Raw genomic sequence first — 22,282 nt, forward strand, 5'->3', positions numbered from 1 at the left:
CTTCAAGGCTATATCATCAGGTGAGAGATCTCTGGGACTGTCCTTCACACAATCAAGCTGCTCTCAGCAGCACTTCATTTTCTAGAGTACACTGGCCCTCGTCTGCTTCACGTCCCTTTGGAGCCAATAGTGTCCTCTCAGCGAGAACTCCTATTTTTGAGTCTCAAAAGCCACGGGGCTGATGCTTTTCCCTTGTCTCATACTGTTCCCACCATGTCGCTCAGGTACTGTCTGTCTGGATTACCAGTGGACTGTCAGATGAAAAACATCACCAACCCAGACCAAACAAATCTCCTGCTGGAGGACCTCATCATTTGGACCAACTATGAGATTGAGGTGGCTGCTTATAACGGGGCGGGCCAGGGCGTCTACAGCCCCAAAGTCACAGAATGGACCCTGCAAGGCGGTGAGGATCTTGAGAGTATCTTATATCAACATATTTAAAGTTTAATTTAATATGAAATAATTTAGATGATTTAATATTTATCATAAATTAAAGAAAATGATTTGTTTATCTATTTAATTATTTTTTACAGTAACAGGGTTGAATAGTTACACTTGAAAAATGCCATCAACACTACAATTTGTGAAAAAAATGAGAAAATGGAATAAGAAGACTTACTTCTCTTGTCATCACGTTGCAGGAAGTGTTCAAATTATGTCACTTCCTGTGCGTCGCAGTTAAAAATTTGTTGTAATAGGGAAAAATCACGCAGTTACAGGGTTGCGCACAACATGTGGGTCACAGCTGAATATATGTTTTTGGTCATTAAATTTAGTTAGTAGTTTGATATGAATATGACTAACATTTAATATCAAATTTAACATTAGCTACAGTATTATGACAGATTATGTCAAATGTATGACATTGTTGAATTAAATAAGGGTTAGATACAGACCTGTGAGGTGTGACAGGCCAAAATCACCAATTAGACTAACTACTTTTCAGTTTTTATGCAAGATAAGAGTTTATATACCATGTCTAATAGATTGTCCACTCTTTGATTTCCCTCACCATCTCACTTCGTCAAATCTTCTCTTTTCCAGTGCCCACGGTCCCACCAGGGAACGTTCAAGCGGAGGCTGTCAACTCCACCACAGTCCGTTTCACATGGAGTGCTCCAAGCCCACAGTTCATCAACGGAATCAACCAGGGATACAAGGTGAGCGTCCATCCACTGCCCTCTAGTGGTCGAGCACAAGAGTGCAGTGCCCCTTTTATAATAATGCTTTCATTACTTCCAATATATGTCATGCTGAGACAGCAGCAGGATTCACATTGGCTAAGTGCTAAGCGACAGTGGTCACATCTGTCCGTTTTTTTTACTTCAGCTGTTGGCATGGGAACCAGGCCACGAGGAAGATGTTACCTTGGTTACTGTGAGACCCAATTTTCAAGACAGTGTTCATGTAGGTTACATCGCCGGACTGAAGAAGTTTACGGAGTACTTCACCTGCGTGTTGTGCTTCACTACGCCGGGAGATGGCCCTCGTAGCACTCCGCTGCGCACATGCACCCACGAAGACAGTGAGTGTACTTTTTTACGTACTCTATTCATCTCGACCCATGACAATGTTCTGTTAAGGCCTTTAAAAAGACTCCATGTGGGTGTCTGTATACTCAGCTCCTGGACCTGTAGGTCACCTGAGCTTCACAGAAATCCTGGACACATCTCTCAAAGTCAGCTGGAAAGACCCGCCGGAGAAGAACGGCATCCTCACAGGTATCTGAACCACCCCCTTTAGCGATTTCTCCTGATCTTCTGTCTGTCTGCCGAACCGCTTTCTGTCTTGTGCCTGCAGGGTATCGCATTTCCTGGGAGGAATTCAACAGAACAAACACTCGCGTCACGCATTACCTGCCCAACTTGACACAGGAGTACCGGGTCACCGGTCTGACCGCGCTCACTACCTACACCATTCAGGTGGCCGGTATGACTTCCAAAGGTCAAGGTCAGCTGTCGTCCTCCACCATTTCCTCTGGTGTGCCGCCAGGTGAGTTTCTTCTCATGTTTTCTCTTACTCCAGGATTCTCCAGCAAAGTGTCTTCAAGTTGTCTGTATAATATAATAATGATAATAAAATAATGTTATGACTATAATAATATGAACATAAATATAAAAATTATTATATAATGACTGTATAATTTGTGTAATTAATTACTATTGCAAATATTTTTGTAAAATAATAATAATTTTCAAAAAATTATTGTAATGATTTAAAAATAAATGTATAAATAATGATAAATCAATGCTAAATTGCACAACTGTTCAAAGGTTTAGGGTTAGTAAGTTTTTCAAATAAATTTACTTTTTATTGAACTATTTGTCAAAGCATATTGAAAAAAATGTATCACTGTTTCCACAAAAAAATATTAAGCTGTTTCCAACATTGATAATAATGCTAAATGTTTCTTGAGCATCAAATCAGTATATTAGACTGATTTCTGAAGGATCATGTGACACTGAAGACTGGACTAATGACTGCTGAAAATTCAGCTTTGCATCACAGGAATAAATTACATTTTAAAATATATTACAATAGAAAACAGATTTTTATTTAAATCGTAATATTTCATAATATTACAGTTTTTTTTTTTACTGTTTCAATCAAATAAAACCGTAAAAGCCTTTCTAAGAGTAAGAGACTTCTTTCAAAAAATCTTACCACCCACAAACAGTAAGAATGTGTATAATCTTTTAAATGGATAGTTTACTCAAAAATGAAAATTCTGTCATTAATTACTCACCCTCATGTTGTTTCAAACCCATAAGACCTTCATTCATCTTCAGAACACAAATTAAGATATTTTTGATGAAATCAGAGAGCTTTCTCCATAGACAGCAACGTTTTGTGGTACTCTTATAAACGTGCTTCGAAGACTGACACGGAAGACAAGAAATTGCTGAATAAAGTCATAATTTTTGTTTTTGTTTGCACACAAAAAATATTATTGTAGCTTCATAACATTACGGATGAACCACTGATGTCACATGGACTATTTTAACGATGTCCTTACTACCTTTCTGGGTCTTGGAACGTGTCAGTTGCATTGGTGTCTATGGAGGGTCAGAGAGCTCTCGGATTTCATCAAAAATATCTTAATTTGTGTTCCGAAGATGAATGAAGGTCTTACAGGTTTGGAACGACATGAAGGTGAGTAATTAATAACAGAATTTTCATTTTTGGGTGAACTATCCCATTCATTTGTTCATTTGTGTTCATAAGATTTAATTTGATATATATATTTATATAGAGGAAGGAACAGAAAGGAAAAAATAATTGCCGTTAAACCCTGATGTCAGTGTAAGAGCTGAAAAGACAACTGGGTTGTACATCCCTTAGGATGTTAACTTTCTACTGTGTGGCCTTATTAACCTTACTCTTAATATTGAAGTTAATGAAGGCACACTGAATATGATGGCTTTGTGCATTAATATTCATAATCTTCAGCCATCACTTAGACAGAAGCAGACACTAAACACAGTGAGACGAGACACTGTGGAAAGATGCTTTGGCATTGTCCTCTGTAGATGCTTGTAATGAACCATCGGTATGCTGGATGGATCACACTGTTTTTTTTTAATCAAACCTATCTTGTCTCACTTTTTGTTCCCTGTGATGCTAATTTGCAAGCTTCTGCTTCTGCATGCAAAAATTAACTGATGGCAAACAGAAATGTGTGTCATGCAAATAAGGACAACGTGCTTCTCTCTTTGATATTGAAGGCGTTTATTATTTTTTTCAAAGAACGCAAGGTAGATAAGCGTGAGGTGGAAAGTAAAAGTCTTCTGTATATTGTTCAATATAGTGTGACTTGATTTTTTTTTAATTCAGCAGGAGGTATTGTGAGTGAATGGCTATAATATTGTTCCTAAGTCTTTTATTTTTCCCACTGAGCCATTTCAACCATTCATCTTGCATGCTTTACCTCTCCTGTTCCCATAGAGATGCCTGGACCTCCTACCAACATTGCCATCTCTAACATCAGCCCGCGTTCAGTAACCCTGCAGTTCAAACCAGGCTATGATGGCAAAACATCCATCTCATGCTGGCTGGTAGAGGCTCAGGTAGTACAGAACTAATTTACGTTGAACATTCACCTCAAGCGGTCACCTTTTTATTAGCCATTACTGATTTCTCTCTCTCCTTTGTTGCAGATTGGTGTTATCGGAGAAAACGAGGAGTGGGTCAGGGTCCATCAGCTGGCCAGTGAGCCTGATGCAAGATCCCTTGAGGTCCAGGGCCTCAACCCCTACACGTACTACAGGTCCACCCATTGAATTCTGGGATGTACTAACATACATTGTCTGTAGGCTGCATCCTAATTTACCATCTGATTATAGATTTCGAATGAGGCAGGTGAATATAGTAGGCACAAGCCCACCCAGCCAGCCATCTAGGAAGATCCAGACCCTACAGGCTCCTCCTGACATCGCCCCCGCAAACATCACTCTCCGCACGGCCAGCGAGACCAGCCTGTGGCTCAGATGGGTGGTACGTATGTGTCCTGGAATGTGTAAGAGGGACAAGAATGTGGAATTGATTGTGTTTGCTTTATTTTGTTAAGTAGTCCTGAGATTGCATTTCCACCCAGAGGAAAGTTTTATTGCTCAGTGTTTGCTCATTCATAGCTCAGGGGACTCAATGGACGTCCCAGTCTCATGTTTTATTTAAGTAGCAAATTATATTGATGTTTCAGATTTTTCCTGTTCCTTGTTATTCGTGATTCCTTAACTGAAATTAGTTGGCACAAGTGAGACTGTTTTATTAATTTGGGTCAAGCTAACATTTTTTTGTGAAATCTGCATGCAAATAAAATCGTGACAAACAAACCACAAATAAACAAATCCTGGTTCTTCAATAACTTTTGTATAAACATTTATTCTAACACCACACATATGCAAAAAATTAATTTGTACAGCTTGCTAGATTCTAAATCTGGGTCTGCATAAAAGGTGTTTATTGTTTTTGAACTGGTTTTGAGGATGGTACACTTGCCATTGCAATCCTGCTGTACATGTTCTTTGATAGGAATGTGTCTTCAGAAAGAATCATGTTTGCTGATAGTCATGAAAGGCCGTAAAGAAAAGGTTGTGCAGATAGGAGATGGTTTGGGCGTGTTTTATGCAAATATCTAACCTTGGGTGCGTGATTACTCATTTCGAAAATTCATTAACATTAGAACGAGGTTAAAAACAAATTCATGTGCATACGCACATTGTGAATTAGGCAGAAATGTTTCAAGAAAGATCACCTGCATGTGTAAATACGAATAATCTACAGTTATTAGTGAATGAGGCCCATTGTCTTTTCTGAAACTCTTAAGAGACATGCATGAAATTAAGAAAAAGTCTTCATTTGCATCTCTTTGTTGTGGGAGAAATCGTTTGGGTATTGGAGATGTTTCATTTGTGATGTTATATTCCTAACAGGGAAAGGAGCTGGTTGTCTAGTGATAAATCTTCTAAGACGCTAAAATTTGTATTCTAAGTTGAAGTGTGTCTGTATTCTAGCCGCTGCCAGAGTGGGAATACAACGGCAATCCAGAGCTGGTGGGCTACAGGGTGCAGTACTCTCGACTAGGCTCCAAGGCTGGGGTGCTGTCCCACATCATTCCTGACAGGCAGGAGAGGGAGTTTACCATTGAGGACCTGGAAGAGTGGACAGAATACGAAGTCAAAGTGCAGGCATTCAATGGCATCGGGCCAGGACCGTGGAGCCAACCAGTTAACGGGAGAACCAGAGAGTCAGGTGAGAAATCTGCTGTGCTTTCTTTCCTCCCTCTCTTGTACTTTGTAAAAACCTTCTTGAATGCTTTCGCAACACTGCTGACCTTTGAATTAATTATGATGGCTGCCCACAATAACACTTTATTTCTCAGATGTTGTACTTTTATTGCCCAGGAGTCTTAATGGAATTTGCAGTTATGATTCAGCTGACTTTGTATCCCCTAAAATTGCTTAGGAGAAATAAAAATAGATATAAATGAGACAATTGCAGGCACACAGTAAGAGAATATTGCTATAAAATGAATGTGGATCATATAATTCGGATAACTGATGAGACGCGTTTGAGTTCATAGCGACTTTAGAGTTTGTGAGAATGTTGAGATCTCGTTTGAAACTTTAGAGGAGATGTGAAATTCCCGGGGGTCTTTTTCTCCATTTGCTCTCCATTGCTTAGTCCATTAAAAGTTGTTTCATGCAAGATTAAAAAAAAAAAAAGTCATTTTCAATCATCAGTCAAACAGTCTTTCATTCACAGTTTGATTAACAGCTGGCAGCACAGTCGGTAACACGTTTTTACCATCACGTACTGAATTGTAACCAGACTGCATTGGCATATGCTTTATCTTGTAAACATATGACATGTACAATCAATGACAAAATGCACGCTGTTCCTGTTTGAAAGTATGATCTCTCATATGGTTGTTAATTACTTGATTACTTGTTTTTTCCATTCGTTAGTCCCCTCAAGTGGCCCTGCAAATGTCTCAGCTTTTGCTACCACCTCCAGCAGCGTCCTGGTCCGCTGGGGCGAAGTACCAGAGACTGACCGCAATGGACTAATTCTGGGCTATAAGGTACATTGACAACAGGCTTCTTACCAGATTTACTGTTCTTGAGTCCATTGTAGTAGTGAAGAGATGCATCTATTTTTCCTCTCAGGTGGTATACAGAGAGAAGGATGCAGAGTCAGCCCTGCGTTTCTGGACGGTAGAGGGAAATGCCACTTATAGTATCCAGCTCACTGGTCTTGGGAAGTATGTGCTTTATGAGATCCAGGTTCTAGCCTTCACCCGTATAGGAGATGGCATGCCTAGTTCTCTGCCCATCTTTGAGCGCACGCTTGATGACGGTGAGAGTCTAAACTGCAATTAACAACCACCATAAGTTATTAATCTTGCTTATGGTGTGCTAGTTACATTGACATTTTTTAAACAGTACCTGGGCCTCCAGTCGGGATCCTTTTCCCTGAAGTCAGGACTTCCTCAGTGAGACTGATCTGGCAACCCCCTGCCCAGCCAAATGGCATTATCCTTGGTAAATTATTTTTATAGTCTCTTTAGTACTTGACATACTGTACTATATGATCATAAAAATCATAAAAATGTTATCATATGATGATAAAATCCATGACACACTGTGCAGACCACCCATCAAGTAGGACTATATCATTGGAGCATGACTGTTATGTAGAATATCTACAATTTAGTGCAATTAACCAGCCTTCAATGAATGTGTTACATTAAATGGATGATCAAAGACTTGTGACAAGACTTGCCCTGCAATAAGAGTAACTAGTAGTGATCCAGAACATCAACTAGACAATTACTAGCCACTGTACTGTATTACACGTACTTTTTAACGTCTTTGTTAGCATGCTCACTTTCTATGCCAGTTGTCCCTGGTTCAAATCTTGCTTGGAATGGTGCGAGTAGGACCAGATTCATTGGTGCCGTGACCCGGATAGGTGTAAGGCTAGATTGTAGAGATAGTTGTGCAGGTAACCTCACTTCCTTGCCACTCATGAGGCACACTAGGGATTGACGGAAGGGCCTGTGGTCTTTAGCATCCTTGTTAGCATGGTCCTTTGGTGCCAATTCAAATCCCATCCAGAATGTGGTAAGTAGGACAAGTTATATTGGTGCCGTGACCCGGATGGGAGTGAGTTTTAGGAAGGTGTTACAGAGTCCAGCTAGTAGACATCACTGGGCAGGTAGATCTAACTTCCCTGGCCTCAAGAGGCACACAAGCAAATGTGGCTAGGTACTGTAGCTTGGGTCTTTAGGTACTAGAGGCTGCAGTCTTTAGCATCCTTGTTAATGTGTCTACCCCTCATGCCGGTTTTACACTAGTTCGAATCCCAATCAGAACAGTGCATGTAAAACCAGTTACATGGTGATTAAATTCAGAATCCTCTGATTGAAATGTTTATGTGTGTCTCTTATCTAGCATATCAGATTGCTTTCCGGAAAAACTCTTCTAGTATTACCTCTGCCAACGTTGATGTTCTCAACCCAAGTGCACGACAGTATACAGCGACTGGACTGAAACCAGAGAGTGTTTATGTATTCCGCCTCACGGCCCAGACTCGAAAGGGCTGGGGAGAAGCGGCAGAGGCACTGGTGGTCACTACAGAGAAGAGAGGTACTGCTTCATCTCTCTTTACAAGCTCAGGTGCTTTTTACTACATTTCATTGATTGCAACTGCTTGTCTGATCTCCTCTCAGCACGCCCTCAGCCCACAAGTCGTCCCGTTGTGCCTCAGGAAGAGGTCCAGGCCCGCAGTGTGCTGTTGTCATGGGAACCAGGCAGCGATGGTCTGTCTCCCATCCGATACTACACCGTCCAGTACAGAGAGCTGCCCGACAGCAATTGGACCGTCCACTCCGCATCGGTCAACCATGAGGCCTCTTCATACGTCATAGACAAGTAAGCCTAAATTGAGTCTGTACCGAACTTTCTAAACTTTGAGGGTCATAGAGGACAAAACTGGTGGTGCCACAGTCCTACTGAGCTTTTTTCCTATTCGCAGGCTCAAGCCTTTCACTTCCTACCAGTTCAGAGTGAAAGCCACTAATGATATCGGGGACAGCAAGTACAGCGAGGAGAGCGAGGCAATCACCACTCTACAGGACGGTAGGGGCAACTGCGAAACGCTTTAATGCTGTCGGGGAACAAGTTCCTGAGGCCTGAGATGAATCATAATGTGGCCAAAATAGGACACAGTCAGTGAAGGGGAAAAACTGCAGGGTTACCTCATGCTTGACCTTTGGCGTTTAACCAGAACCCTGCTAACAGTTACACCACTATTAACTGGTTTCCACTCTTGGTTATTCCACTCTTATCAGGGTCTTTGCAGCTCCACAGTCATTAACTGAACAAACTGTCTGTTTGTGTTCCATTAGCACCCGACAAAGCTCCCACAATCCTCTCTGTGACACCACACACCACCACATCTGTGCTGGTCCGCTGGAAGGTGAGGTCCGATTCATTACGCTGTTCTGAGAGGGAACACGGGTGTTTATCTGTTGCGCGTTGTGTTTACAAATGAGAGATAATGACATAATCTGTTCAACCCCATCCAGCCGCCCCCTGATGAGGAGATCAATGGTATTTTGCTTGGTTTTCGAGTACGCTACAGAGAACTGCGTTATGACCGCCTACGCAGCTTCACGGTGCGCACAGTTAATAGCCCGTCTGCCAACTGGGCCGAGCTCACAGGTGAGTCTTCATTCAACTTACTCAAATAAAGAACAAAGATTAGTATCTACTTGTCTATCTAGTCCCTTACAAAATTTACAGCGGTATCTATAGGCATTTTGTCCCATGGTACAGTCATGGTATGATATGACAACTTGACATGTTATAATGACAATCATATTCATGTATTACTACCATGTACTTAAAAAAATAGCAGTACCATGGTACCAAGCCAAAAAAAGAAACACGATACTACTATGGTACTTTTTGTTAATGTCTGTTAAATAAATTAGTCTTTTGTTCAGTTTTATTAATTTATTTATTAGACTGATGGCTAATGCCAACAACCCTTAACTCTGGAAACCAAATTTCTACTGTACTACATGTATAAAAACATGAAGAGATAAGGTAATTCAGCAAAAAATGCTAACTCATCTGTTTCGTGTTTCCCTGTTACGGCAGATTCTATAGCTGCCAGCCTTTCTGCTAGCATGAGCTAATGTGCTAATACAGCTCTTGTTCTCTCTCTTACATTCTCTTTATACTTCTCCCTCTTTACCTTTGGTCTTCCTCGCTGCCATCCTCTGCCTCCTCTCCCCTCTGCCCTACCGTCTTCAGCCCCCTACAGCATGAGGAACCTGACCGAATCCTCACTTACCCAATACGAGCTGGACAGTAAGTCCTGAGATTCGCTTTCGCTCTTTCATCAGTGTTTCTATCGTCATCGTTTATACCAGTGTTGGGAAAGCTACTTTAAGCTGTTCATAATTTAAGTAGTTCAACTACAGTCAAACTACAATACTGAACATTTAGCTAAAATAAAACTGCAAAGAAGTTATATTCTTATATATATATTAGGGATGCACAGATAGGATTTTTTTGAACGTTACCAATATTGGTCAATTGCATAAAGTAGGGCTTAAAAACGAGAAAAAAAAAGATTGGTTCACTCCGAGCAGAATCGGTATTTGAACGTTTCTGTTCCTGCGTTCCTCTGTGAAACCGGTTTGAGTGGAAAACATACCGGTTAATAACATTATTTTTTAAACGTTTTTTTTTGCCAATAATAGTAATAATAATAAAGTACAACGTTTAATTTACTCAAAAAGAAAAAAACAATCATGAAGAGAGTCTTGAATGATCTCTCTTAGTCATAGCCAATACAGCATCATCTTTTCTAGATTTACCAAAGACCAAATGTATTAAACAAAAGAAAAAAACTGTCAATGCAATAAAAATATTAAATAGTTTTTTCAAGATATTTAAAAATGTTTCAGCATGGATAAAAAAAAAAAAAACGCTACTCCTATAAGCGTTTTGAGAGGAAAAAAACTGCCTAAATTAGTAGGCTGTACGTTTCATTTTATTATTACATTCATAAATAATGTAGGCTAAAATAATAGTAAATAAAAGCAAAATTACAAACACAATTAGGCTATTTTAGTTCCTTTCTCTCCACAACAAATCATCTAAAGTTGTATTTAGGCTAAATATAAGCGTCAAGGCGAAACAAATTAATTTAAAAACGAAACTGAAGCCTACCTCACTCATTCTGCACGAATCCAAATGTTTCCATATTCGCGAAGTATCTGGATGCTAACCTATTATTTATTATGTAAACTATAGGCTTTGTTCTTCACTCGCATTATCGACGTAAAACATCATCCTTCACATATAGGCTATATCAGCACAGCCCTAACCCCAACCCTAACACAATTTTTTTTCTTTTGTTTTGTTAACCTGTTAATGATTTAAGTGAAATATATTTTGTGTATAGGCCTATATATTCCATTTTATGTAGCCTATATAGCTTTATTTTGTTTTCTCCGTTTACAGAAACGCTGCAGGTGTGTGATGTGACCTTGTGTGAATCCGTGTTCTACACTGGTTTCAAACAAAAAGCTTCATATTACCTGCCATTCATTTTTACTTAAATGTAGGCCTAATGCTTGGCGGTTCGTGACATATTCTCAGATGAACTCTAACGCCGGTTGCATTGCCATTGCGACTTACCTATGATGAATTTACAGCTGAGAGTGGGCATTTCACTCGTTGGATGCGTCAGCGACACGTTTGCATATGGCCGTACTATGCCGTCCGACAAACTATATTTTGTACAGATTTGATTTTGTTTTGGCAAGTATTTAATTATTTTGCCCAGAGAAAAATTTTGGATTATGCAACAGACATGCAACTCATTGTCTCCATGCAGTTAATTAATAAACCATCGGTATCGGCCCTTTTCGTGCTATTTCCGATATGCCGATGGCTTTAAAATAATAAAAAATCTGCCGATAAATATCGGCGGCCGATACATCGGTGCATCCCTAATATATACCGTATATATATACTCACACTACCATTCAATTAATAGCCAGGAAAAAATGACAGTAAAGACATTCATAATGTTACAAAAACATTATATTTTAAATAAATGCTGTCCTTTTGAAGTCTCTATTCATCAAAGAATCCTGAAAGTTGGATAATAAGAATTTTTTTTGAGTACCAATCAGGAGTGAGAGGATTAAATTACATTTCAAAATATATTATTACAAAAGTTAATTTAAACTGTAATAATATTTCACAATATTACTGTTTTTATTTTACTTAGAAGTGAGAGGTTATTATGTGAGTATAGGATAGCATAAGTCTAGATGTACATCCATGACATGCAGAGTCCCACAAGGCTCAATACTTGGACCGCGTTTCGGTAGTCATGTAAAAGCTGTAACTAAATCAGCATATTATTATCTCAAAAACATTGCAAGAATTAGATGTTTTGTTTCCAGTCAAGATTTGGAGAAACTTGTTCATGCCTTTATCACCAGCAGGGTGGACTATTGTAATGGTCTCCTCACCGGCCTTCCCAAGAAGACCATTAGACAGCTGCAGCTCATCCAGAACGCTGCTGCTAGAATTCTGCCTAGAACCAGAAAATCTGAGCATATCACACCAGTCCTCAGGTCTTTACACTGGCTTCCAGTTATATTTAGGATCGATTTTAAAGTACTTTTACTCGTTTATAAATCACTCAATGGCCTAGGACCTAAATACATTGCAGATATGCTCACTGAATATAAACCTAACAGACCACTGAGATCATTAGGATCGAGTCAGTTAGAAATACCAAGGGTTCACACAAAACAAGGGGAGTCCGCTTTTAGTTATTATACCGCCTGCAGCTGGAACCAGCTTCCAGAAGAGATCAGATGTGCTAAAACATTAGCCACATTTAAATCCAGACTCAAAGCTCATATGTTTAATTGTGCATTTATTGAATGAGCACTGTGCTACGTCCGAACTGATTGCACTATATTTTATATATAATCATTTTCTATCTTTAACTGTTTTAAATTCATTTTAAATCAATTTTTAAATCATTTTAAAAGTTTTTAAATTCCTTGTTTTATTGTTGTGATTATTTTTATGATTATTTTACTTCCTTTTATGTAAAGCACTTTGAATTACCATTGTGTATGAAATGTGCTATATAAATAAACTTGCCTTGCCTTGCCTTTTTCTCAGATTTAATACAAAAAAATTGTGATAAGGGCATTTACTGTAAATAAATAATATATTATTTTGAAAAGTTATTCTTAATATTAGTTACAAATTCTATTATTTATTACCATAAAAATGAAATTTAATTATATTTTATATTAATTTATGTTATTGTACTATTTTGCATATTCATACAAATAAAGATGTTCACATTTGCACAGGGACTCAAATCTGTGAATAACTTTTCACATTGGTTCTTTTAAATGAACTGTCTAGATGAACATTAGTTTGTTAGTGGAAAAATTACCGTTTTTAAAACAACTGAGCAAATGTCACACTACTGAAGAACATTAAGTTAGCAGCTATCGCTAATTCTTTAGTTAGTCACTCCACAACACTGCTTTCCACTCATCCATTCCCTCCTGCCAAACTCTAGTAACGTCTGTTTCTCACACCTCGTTTATTTGCTCACGCGAGAGCCCAATCTCATTTGTCTCTCTTATCACGTCTGGTCTTGTCTGACTGTGCCCATTTCTCTCCACACTGTCATTGACTTTTCCTCTCAACATCTCACTTCAGTGGAACGGGATCATTACATTTTAGCACCACTTAAGATTTTATCATGCTATATTTAATATAGTGTGTATGTGTGCACATTTTCTCCATTGTTCAGATCTGAATAAACACAAGCGCTATGAGATCCGACTGAGCGTGTATAACGCAGTAGGGGAAGGGCCCACCAGCTCGCCACAGGAAGTGTTCGTGGGAGAGGCGGGTAAGGGTACAAATATTCCTCCTTGATGCTCTAAGTCAATATTGTTGATTTCACAGTCTAATAAAAACATGCAGTAGTGCTGTCAGTCAGTATAAAGTCTAATAAATCAGTTCAAACGGTCTAGGATTCATCGTCTCTCTCTCTGTTCTCATCAGTGCCCACCGCTCCACCTCAGAATGCCGCTATCCAGTCCTCAACAGCTACTCAGCTTGATGTCACATGGGACCCTCCTCCAGTGGAGGCCCAGAATGGGGATATTCAAGGCTATAAGGTACAACATTTTGATGTGCTTCAGCTAGACCCTAAAATATTGCTGTCCCCCAGTGAAACATGATAAATCCTTGTCTGCCAATATGCCATCCTGAGAATATTTTTTTTCTGATAATATTTCAGCAATCAAGTCTTGTGTGTTTCTGTAGAATCAGAACTAGCAATGCTAGATTCACGAATGAATCACGAAAGTGCTCACATGAGTTTGTAAAAATGTTCACAATTAAAGGTATGTTTCAAAAAAGCTTTTCCTTTCCTTTTTGAAAAGTCTCACGTATGGATGACAACATTGTCCAAACAATCCCTGTTTACCCAGATTTGCAAAAATGACTAAAAGCGCTATATTATGCATGTCAGGCCAGTAGATGGCGATGTCATTTTGTAAAGAATAAACATTGTTGTGTAAACAATACACAACTGCGCATATACCTATAGATTGATAATGTAATATACATGCAAATTACATCACTGTTTTCACAAATTCACATTTTTGTACTTTACAAAGAGATGGTATCGTTTTCAAAAACTTGCAGTTTTTGCAAGTTGTCGTGTAAATGAATGACCTTTCCTTTGTTGTGTAAATGAATGGCCAAAACGCGTAACATATTTTTATTTTTTTGCTGAAAACGGTGTTGTGAAAACGATCCCTCAGTTTGATTTATTAGAACAGTTCACTCACTCATTGAATCGTTTGCAGCAGTTTTTCACATCCGAAATAGTAATGGGATATTTTATGAGACAGAAAACAAGAAGAGGTGAAGTTAATATTTACTTATAATCCATTGTAGGAGTGACTCTGTATAGCAACTGAAGATGAAAAAAAAAACCATTATAAAAAAAACAGGCACTTTTTTTTTTTTTTTTTGATGAAAGTCTAAAAACAGCCCTGCTGTGAATGCCCCCTGATGGTGGAACAACTCTGGAGACACTGTCAGTTACCTCAGAAAATACTTCTAAATCATCCGTCACTTTGAATAAACGAACAAATACTGTAACAACTATTGTTTATAATGTAATGGTTGTTGTTTATTTGAGCTGGTCAACATCGCACTATTGACTAAACCAATTAAGTGAGTTTGTGACAGCCTGACAAAGCCAATATCCTGTTGTTGTGTAATCTTAGGGATAATGGGGTTTCTTTCAAAATAACTGACCTAGCAACCACCCAGCACACCCTAGTAACCACCATTCAAATGTCTCTTCAGGCTGCCAAAAGCTAAAGTCTTATGTAACCTTCAAGCTTTAAACCTTTCTTTGGACTGCCCAAGTATTCACTACAAAAGGCTTATATAACGTTTCAAACATCAAACCAATCTTCAAACAGTTTTAAACTTGCAGACGAAGTTTTGTCAAACCAATATTCAAAGTATGTCTTGACAAACTTTACCTTTTAAATTATTTTGGCAGTTCAGTTTAAAACCACTAGTGGTGCATAGATTTTCAACTGATAGATAGATAGATAGATGAATAGAACTTCAAACTGGTTGATACCAGTCTAGTGTGACTACTATAATATCCAACTCCTGACATGACTATGTAAAGCCAGTAAACCCTTTAACGTTCACATGTTACATGGAAGGACTGTTTACATAAATACATTCACAGGAATTATGCCTTAAAGGGGTCCTATGATGTTGCTAAAACGAAAATTATTTTGTGTATTTGGTGTAATGAAATGTTTTTATGCGGTTTAAGGTTAAAAAAACACATTATTTTCCATATACTGTACATTATTGTTTCTCCTCTATGCCCCGTCTTTCTGAAACGCGTCGATTTTTACAAAGCTCATCGGTCTGAAAAGCAAGATGTGCTGTGATTGGCCAGCTATCCAGTGCGTTGTGATTGGCCGAATACCTCAAGCGTGTGACGGAAATGTTACGCTCCTACCATATTGCGATGCCCTGTCCGGCCGGAGCGTTCATAAAAAGAAGTACCACTGCTTACAAGAAATATTTAGGCAACTTTACAGCTCAAAGAACACATATTTTGGCACAGAAGAATAATATTTGCATTTTATAATGTGTTGGGAAGGTTATTTTGGAAATGTAATAGAATAAAGATTACAATTTACCCTATTTAAAATGTAATAAGTAGTATAACTATTTCAGTTACTTTATTAAAGCAATGTAACTGATTGCATTTGATTACTTTTTGATTACTTTTCTAAATTTCTAACTAATATTTTCAACTGTTAATCATTTTGAGACATTTAAAGCGGGCAGGGTTAACCTTACAGTAGCACTCAACACTGATTACTGTCAGACTTTCAAAATACATCTTCACTTGAATTAAGATTATAATAATTTCATTTTAAAGCACAGCCACCACAAAATCAGACTTTAGCACCTCTTTTTACTTTGAGATCATTCTGAGGTTAAATACCGATTTAAAATCATAACAAGAAACCTTTTAATAGCTATGATACTGTTTTCGAAATCAAATCTTTGCATAGATATGACGGTTATATAACTGTAACAGATTACAGTTACATTTATTTTTATTATTGATTTAATTTTAATTAAATTACGTAATTCTGTTGCATAACTAGTTACTCCCCAACATTGTTTTTAAAGGTGCATTGAGTTGTTCTAGATAGCATTAGCATCTTGAGTTAAACACTGCACTGCCATCTATGGACGTGGATCAGTATCATATTCTATGTAAAGGATCTAAATTAACGTTTTATGTAAATTACACTGATACTAATAATGTGTTTTGTTAGTCTTTCTGTCTTCTGAATTCAGCCATACAGGTACTGATTGCATGAGTCAAAGCGACAGACGTCATAACAAAGTTATTGTTCTTGGTGTGAACAGGCCAAGAAAGCCTCATTCTTCTATTCTATTCTATTAAAATTGAATAATGACTAGGTGACTAAGTGGTACTTAGTCTGATAGACTGATTTAATCAGACACAGTCAGGCTTGGTCTGAAAAGTTTGAGGACTGCTGCTCTAAAATATTAAGCTTGATAGCCCATCAGATTTACATCTTCTGAAATTATTAATTTGTGTGATTTGTGTCTTTCTAGATTTATTACTGGGAGTTTCAGCTGCAGAATGAGACTGAGCGACTCCGCACTCTCTTTCTGCCGGAGCTGAGCGTGAAGCTGAAGAACTTGACTGGCTACACCAACTACATGATCAGCGTGGCTGCTTTCAACGCGGCAGGCGACGGCCCACGCTCGCTGCCTACCAGAGGGCGCACTCAGCAAGCAGGTGATCCGCTGGACACAAGTCCATGCAAAATACATCAATCAACAAGCACGGAAGCGACCTTCATGCTAAACCCGCTTAGTCTGAAATGCTTTGGGAGAATATTCTACATCTTTGATCCCACTGTTTTCCCAAAGCTCCCTGCTGAAAAGGGTATTAATTTTCAATTGGACGGATCACATCATACTGATTGCATGAGGGCTGTGGTGTTAGACTGTGAAGGAGATGGGTTGTCTCTGAGTATTGGGGGTAGTGTGTAGGAACGGAAGCTTGTGACAGTTCGTTTAGGATGGGGAGCTGGGAACTGGGTTGGAGAAAAGGGGCCACATATCGAGGAAGTGCTTTTTGGCAGGTCAGCATAAGGAGAACTGTGTTCCAAGTGATTGAGAAAAGTTAATTCAGCCTTTTCCGCTCCCTTAAAGACTGTGACAGTAAAAATCATAACAAGAAACCTTTTAATAGCTATGATACTGTTTTTGAAATCAAATATTTGCATAGATATGACGGTTATATAACTGTAACAGATTACAGTTACATTTATTTTTATTATTGATTTAATTTTAATTAAATTACGTAATTCTGTTGCATAACTAGTTACTCCCCAACATTGTTTTTAAAGGTGCATTGAGTTGTTCTAGATAGCATTAGCATCTTGAGTTAAACACTGCACTGCCATCTATGGACGTGGATCAGTATCATATTCTATGTAAAGGATCTAAATTAACGTTTTATGTAAATTACACTGATACTAATAATGTGTTTTGTTAGTCTTTCTGTCTTCTGAATTCAGCCATACAGGTACTGATTGCATGAGTCAAAGCGACAGACGTCATAACAAAGTTATTGTTCTTGGTGTGAACAGGCCAAGAAAGCCTCATTCTTCTATTCTATTCTATTAAAATTGAATAATGACTAGGTGACTAAGTGGTACTTAGTCTGATAGACTGATTTAATCAGACACAGTCAGGCTTGGTCTGAAAAGTTTGAGGACTGCTGCTCTAAAATATTAAGCTTGATAGCCCATCAGATTTACATCTTCTGAAATTATTAATTTGTGTGATTTGTGTCTTTCTAGATTTATTACTGGGAGTTTCAGCTGCAGAATGAGACTGAGCGACTCCGCACTCTCTTTCTGCCGGAGCTGAGCGTGAAGCTGAAGAACTTGACTGGCTACACCAACTACATGATCAGCGTGGCTGCTTTCAACGCGGCAGGCGACGGCCCACGCTCGCTGCCTACCAGAGGGCGCACTCAGCAAGCAGGTGATCCGCTGGACACAAGTCCATGCAAAATACATCAATCAACAAGCACGGAAGCGACCTTCATGCTAAACCCGCTTAGTCTGAAATGCTTTGGGAGAATATTCTACATCTTTGATCCCACTGTTTTCCCAAAGCTCCCTGCTGAAAAGGGTATTAATTTTCAATTGGACGGATCACATCATACTGATTGCATGAGGGCTGTGGTGTTAGACTGTGAAGGAGATGGGTTGTCTCTGAGTATTGGGGGTAGTGTGTAGGAACGGAAGCTTGTGACAGTTCGTTTAGGATGGGGAGCTGGGAACTGGGTTGGAGAAAAGGGGCCACATATCGAGGAAGTGCTTTTTGGCAGGTCAGCATAAGGAGAACTGTGTTCCAAGTGATTGAGAAAAGTTAATTCAGCCTTTTCCGCTCCCTTAAAGACTGTGACAGTATAGTGAGGAAGGAACAATGAGAACAGTACAAGCGAGACTGAATCTTGGCTCAGCTTACACTAAGACACTGGGAGATGAGCCAGTACGAGCCCCCGTGCCAATCTTCCGGAGGGCAAACAAACTCCTTACATTACTGCAACATTACCCTGACCTCTAACAGAAGAAGAGTGCTTAAATATACATGTGCTGAGAAGTTTTTTTTTTTTTTTTTTTTTTTTTTTTTCTGCGTCTAGCTGTATCCACCTGCCAATAGTGGCTGAATTGCTAAAAAATATAAATAATGTTGGGAAAAAAATCTCAACAGAACAGTATCTAGATAATATAGCATTTTACAACACTGTTCAAAAGTTGAATGTCTTTTTTTTTTTTAAGGAAATCAATACTTATATTTAGAACTGATGCATTAAATTGATCAAAAATGACAGTAATAGTGAAAAGTGTATGATTGTTTTTACAGAAATCATAAGCTGAAACGTTTTCAACATTGATGATAATGAAAAATGTTCCTTGAGCAGCAGATCTGCATATTAGATATAATTTCTGAAGGATCATGTGACTCTGAAGACTGGAGTAATGATGCTGAAAATTCAGCTCTGCATCACAGGAATAAATTACATTTAACATACACTTAAATGGAAAACTATTGTTTTAAACTGTAATAATATTTAACAATATTTCTGTTTTTACTGTATTTTGATCAAATAAATGCAGCTTTGCTAAGCAGAAGAGACTGGTTTAAAACACTGAAAAATCTTGCTCCCAAACTTTTAAAACAGTAGTGTGTATGATAAAGAAAATACTTTTTTTCCTTAAATATTTATGACACACTGCTCTGGACACTTGCAGCATCATACATCATATACAGGCCAATCTCAATTTCTGTGTGAAACTGCAACTGTTTAAAGAAAATGTGTAGGCCTATTATTGTTTCCTTCCACATATTTTAATATGTCTATGTTAATGCCAAATATGTTTGTGAAGGAAAAAAACTGAGACACTCTAGATAAAATCTTGATACCTTTATTGCCCGAGATAAATGTGATTGTACGCTTTTTTTCTGTAGTAAAACCTGTCAAAGGACACAAGTCAAGTCAAGTCACCTTTATTTATATAGCGCTTTTAACAATACAGATTGTGTCAAAGCAACTGAACAGCATTAATTAGGAAAATAGTGTGTCAATAATGCAAAATGACAATAGTAAACACTCATTTTTCAGTTAAAGGCAGTTCATCATTGAATTCAGTGATGTCATCATCCAGCTCAGTTCAGTTTAAATAGTCTCTGTGCAATAGCTATCTGATGCGATACTATAGCTGACGGCTGCATGGTTACAATGCACACAACAGATTTTGATTTTTGTAGACTCACATCACTTACTTCAGCAAGATTCATATTATTGATCTTACAATTTGATTTATACCATGTATTATGTTGCAGTTCCTAATAAAGTTACCAGCCAACTGCGAGTAACTTTTTTATTTACTCACCAAGGTAAATTTTTACTCACATTTGGCAACTGTTCATTTTGAGCCCTGGCTAGCTCTATTGAAATCAGTCAATCAAAATGCACTTTCGTGAAATCGTGTTCAGGGTTTAATAAGATCTTCTTTTACTCCACAGCTCCAAGCGCTCCTAGTTTTATCCACTTTAGTGAACTCACCACCACCTCGGTCAACATGTCCTGGGGTGAGCCCAAGCAGCCCAATGGCATCGTGGAAGGATACCGTGTGGTCTATGAGCCCTGCACGCCTGTGGATGGTGAGAAACTATACCACACTAAAAGCTTTGGCTGAGCAAATTATTGAGATAACTTTTAGTCAGCAGCTGATTTACACCCTTTTAGGCCCGTCATGCTTTTTTAAACTTACAAATGTCTGAAATTTGCTCTCCAAATGTGTTCAAGATGAGGCTTCTTTTGGCATTTAATGAATGGCATTCCTCTGTGGCGTTCCCTCCCTTTGCCCTGTTATTGAGCAAGGCATGGTTAAAAAATTGCCAAGTGTGGTGCATTGGCCAAATTCCACTGTAATTGGGATCAGAGGAGGAATTACTGTGGTCCCATAATGGCTCAAGAGTGGTCAAGGCTTTGGGGGAAAACAGATGTGCTAGGCTGCTGTTTACCAATGGCCGTATCTCAGAATCTGGAGGATACGCCTCAAAGGCAAAGGCCCAGCTTTCTCTATTAGTTTAACCCCTAGAGCATGACCTCGTGCAATGTTCACACTTTTTTTTCACACAGGGAATTTGCCTGTAAAACCGTAAAAGCATTACCTGTGCGTGTAAAGTAACAAAATAATAGATTGTAAATGTAATTTCAGCTTAGGTTTTAGTTTTTGCCTTTGCTTTTGCACAAATTAAAGGATAGGATAAAATGCATTGTTATAGGCCATGGTCAGAAATATATACAGGTGCATCTCAATAAATTAGAATGTCGTGGAAAAGTTCATTTATTTCAGTAATTCAACTCAAATTGTGAAACTCGTGTATTAAATAAATTCAATGCACACAGACTGAAGTAGTTTAAGTCTTTGGTTCTTTTAATTGTGATGATTTTGGCTCACATTTAACAAAAACCCACCAATTCACTTGGTGAATTCATCTCGACAAATTAGAATACTTCATAAGACCAATAAAAAAACATTTTTAGTGAATTGTTGGCCTTCTGGAAAGTATGTTCATTTACTGTACATGTACTCAATACTTGGTAGGCAATTAAAAGAACCAAAGACTTAAACTACTTCAGTCTGTGTGCATTGAATTTATTTAATACACGAGTTTCACAATTTCAGTTGAATTACTGAAATAAATTAACTTTTTCACGACATTCTAATTTATTGAGATGCACCTGTATACATATAATGTGAAAGAGAACACATACAACAATGATTTAAACTGTATGCTATACTGTTGACATATGATCTTATCGTGTTGTATGTATCTCAAATCTGATAATGGGCCAAAAACCAAATTGCTAAAATTACGTCTGGCACATTCAGCACACTAAAAATGGAAGGACAAGTCACGTGCATTGCATTCTGGGATACAGTACCCTACCTAGTATGCTTTGTTGCATACTGGACATTTTAGATCAATGTAGATCAATTAGATATTCTATGCATACAGGGAATTGGCATACTAGTGCATAAATTTGCATAGATAGACCAATTACAAGTCAGTATGCAAACAGCTGTAAGAAAGAAGACCAATAGTAATTCAAAATGCAAATATTAACATTGTTATGACTATCAGACATGTTGAATACAGAACTTTCTATCAGTGTAAGCCAATGGAAGATCCTTAATTAAAACCTTAATTTCAGATAATGCAAAAATATAACCAGAATTTTAATGCCGTTCTATTAAAATACACTTTCTTTTAAAGTTTTGGGGTCAGCACAATTTTTTTTCATCTTTTTGAAAGAAGCCTTTTATGTGCAACAGGGTTTTGAATACCACATTTGCAGTTCATTTGAATATATAAAATAATAATAATAATAATAATAATAATAGTAATAATAATAATAAAAATAATAAAACTGTAATGTTGTGAAATATTATTACAGTTTGAAATAATTGATTTCTATTGTAATATATTTTAAAATGTCATTTATTCCTGATCAA

The 22,282-nt window shown here is 38.0% G+C and overlaps 1 protein-coding gene across 1 annotated transcript in view; it reads left to right on the top strand.

Annotated features, from left to right (window-relative positions):
• LOC107672436 (protein sidekick-2-like) overlaps positions 1-22,282 on the top strand; it is a 161,433-nt gene that overhangs the window by 125,887 nt on the left and 13,264 nt on the right. The window contains exons 17-39 of the mRNA XM_016465621.1: positions 1-20; positions 225-406; positions 1,048-1,163; positions 1,333-1,528; positions 1,626-1,724; positions 1,804-1,995; positions 3,949-4,070; positions 4,161-4,270; positions 4,347-4,497; positions 5,517-5,754; positions 6,471-6,586; positions 6,672-6,861; positions 6,948-7,046; positions 7,959-8,153; positions 8,237-8,438; positions 8,542-8,645; positions 8,915-8,985; positions 9,095-9,230; positions 9,828-9,884; positions 13,384-13,485; positions 13,641-13,756; positions 16,785-16,971; positions 20,283-20,420. Of these exons, the coding sequence (XP_016321107.1) occupies positions 1-20; positions 225-406; positions 1,048-1,163; positions 1,333-1,528; positions 1,626-1,724; positions 1,804-1,995; positions 3,949-4,070; positions 4,161-4,270; positions 4,347-4,497; positions 5,517-5,754; positions 6,471-6,586; positions 6,672-6,861; positions 6,948-7,046; positions 7,959-8,153; positions 8,237-8,438; positions 8,542-8,645; positions 8,915-8,985; positions 9,095-9,230; positions 9,828-9,884; positions 13,384-13,485; positions 13,641-13,756; positions 16,785-16,971; positions 20,283-20,420 (3,139 nt within the window). The remainder of the gene's footprint in view (positions 21-224; positions 407-1,047; positions 1,164-1,332; positions 1,529-1,625; positions 1,725-1,803; positions 1,996-3,948; positions 4,071-4,160; positions 4,271-4,346; positions 4,498-5,516; positions 5,755-6,470; positions 6,587-6,671; positions 6,862-6,947; positions 7,047-7,958; positions 8,154-8,236; positions 8,439-8,541; positions 8,646-8,914; positions 8,986-9,094; positions 9,231-9,827; positions 9,885-13,383; positions 13,486-13,640; positions 13,757-16,784; positions 16,972-20,282; positions 20,421-22,282) is intronic.

This window comes from Sinocyclocheilus anshuiensis, unplaced genomic scaffold (genome assembly GCF_001515605.1).
Source record: "Sinocyclocheilus anshuiensis isolate Anshui unplaced genomic scaffold, SAMN03320099.WGS_v1.1 scaffold1430, whole genome shotgun sequence".
NCBI lineage: Eukaryota > Metazoa > Chordata > Actinopteri > Cypriniformes > Cyprinidae > Sinocyclocheilus > Sinocyclocheilus anshuiensis.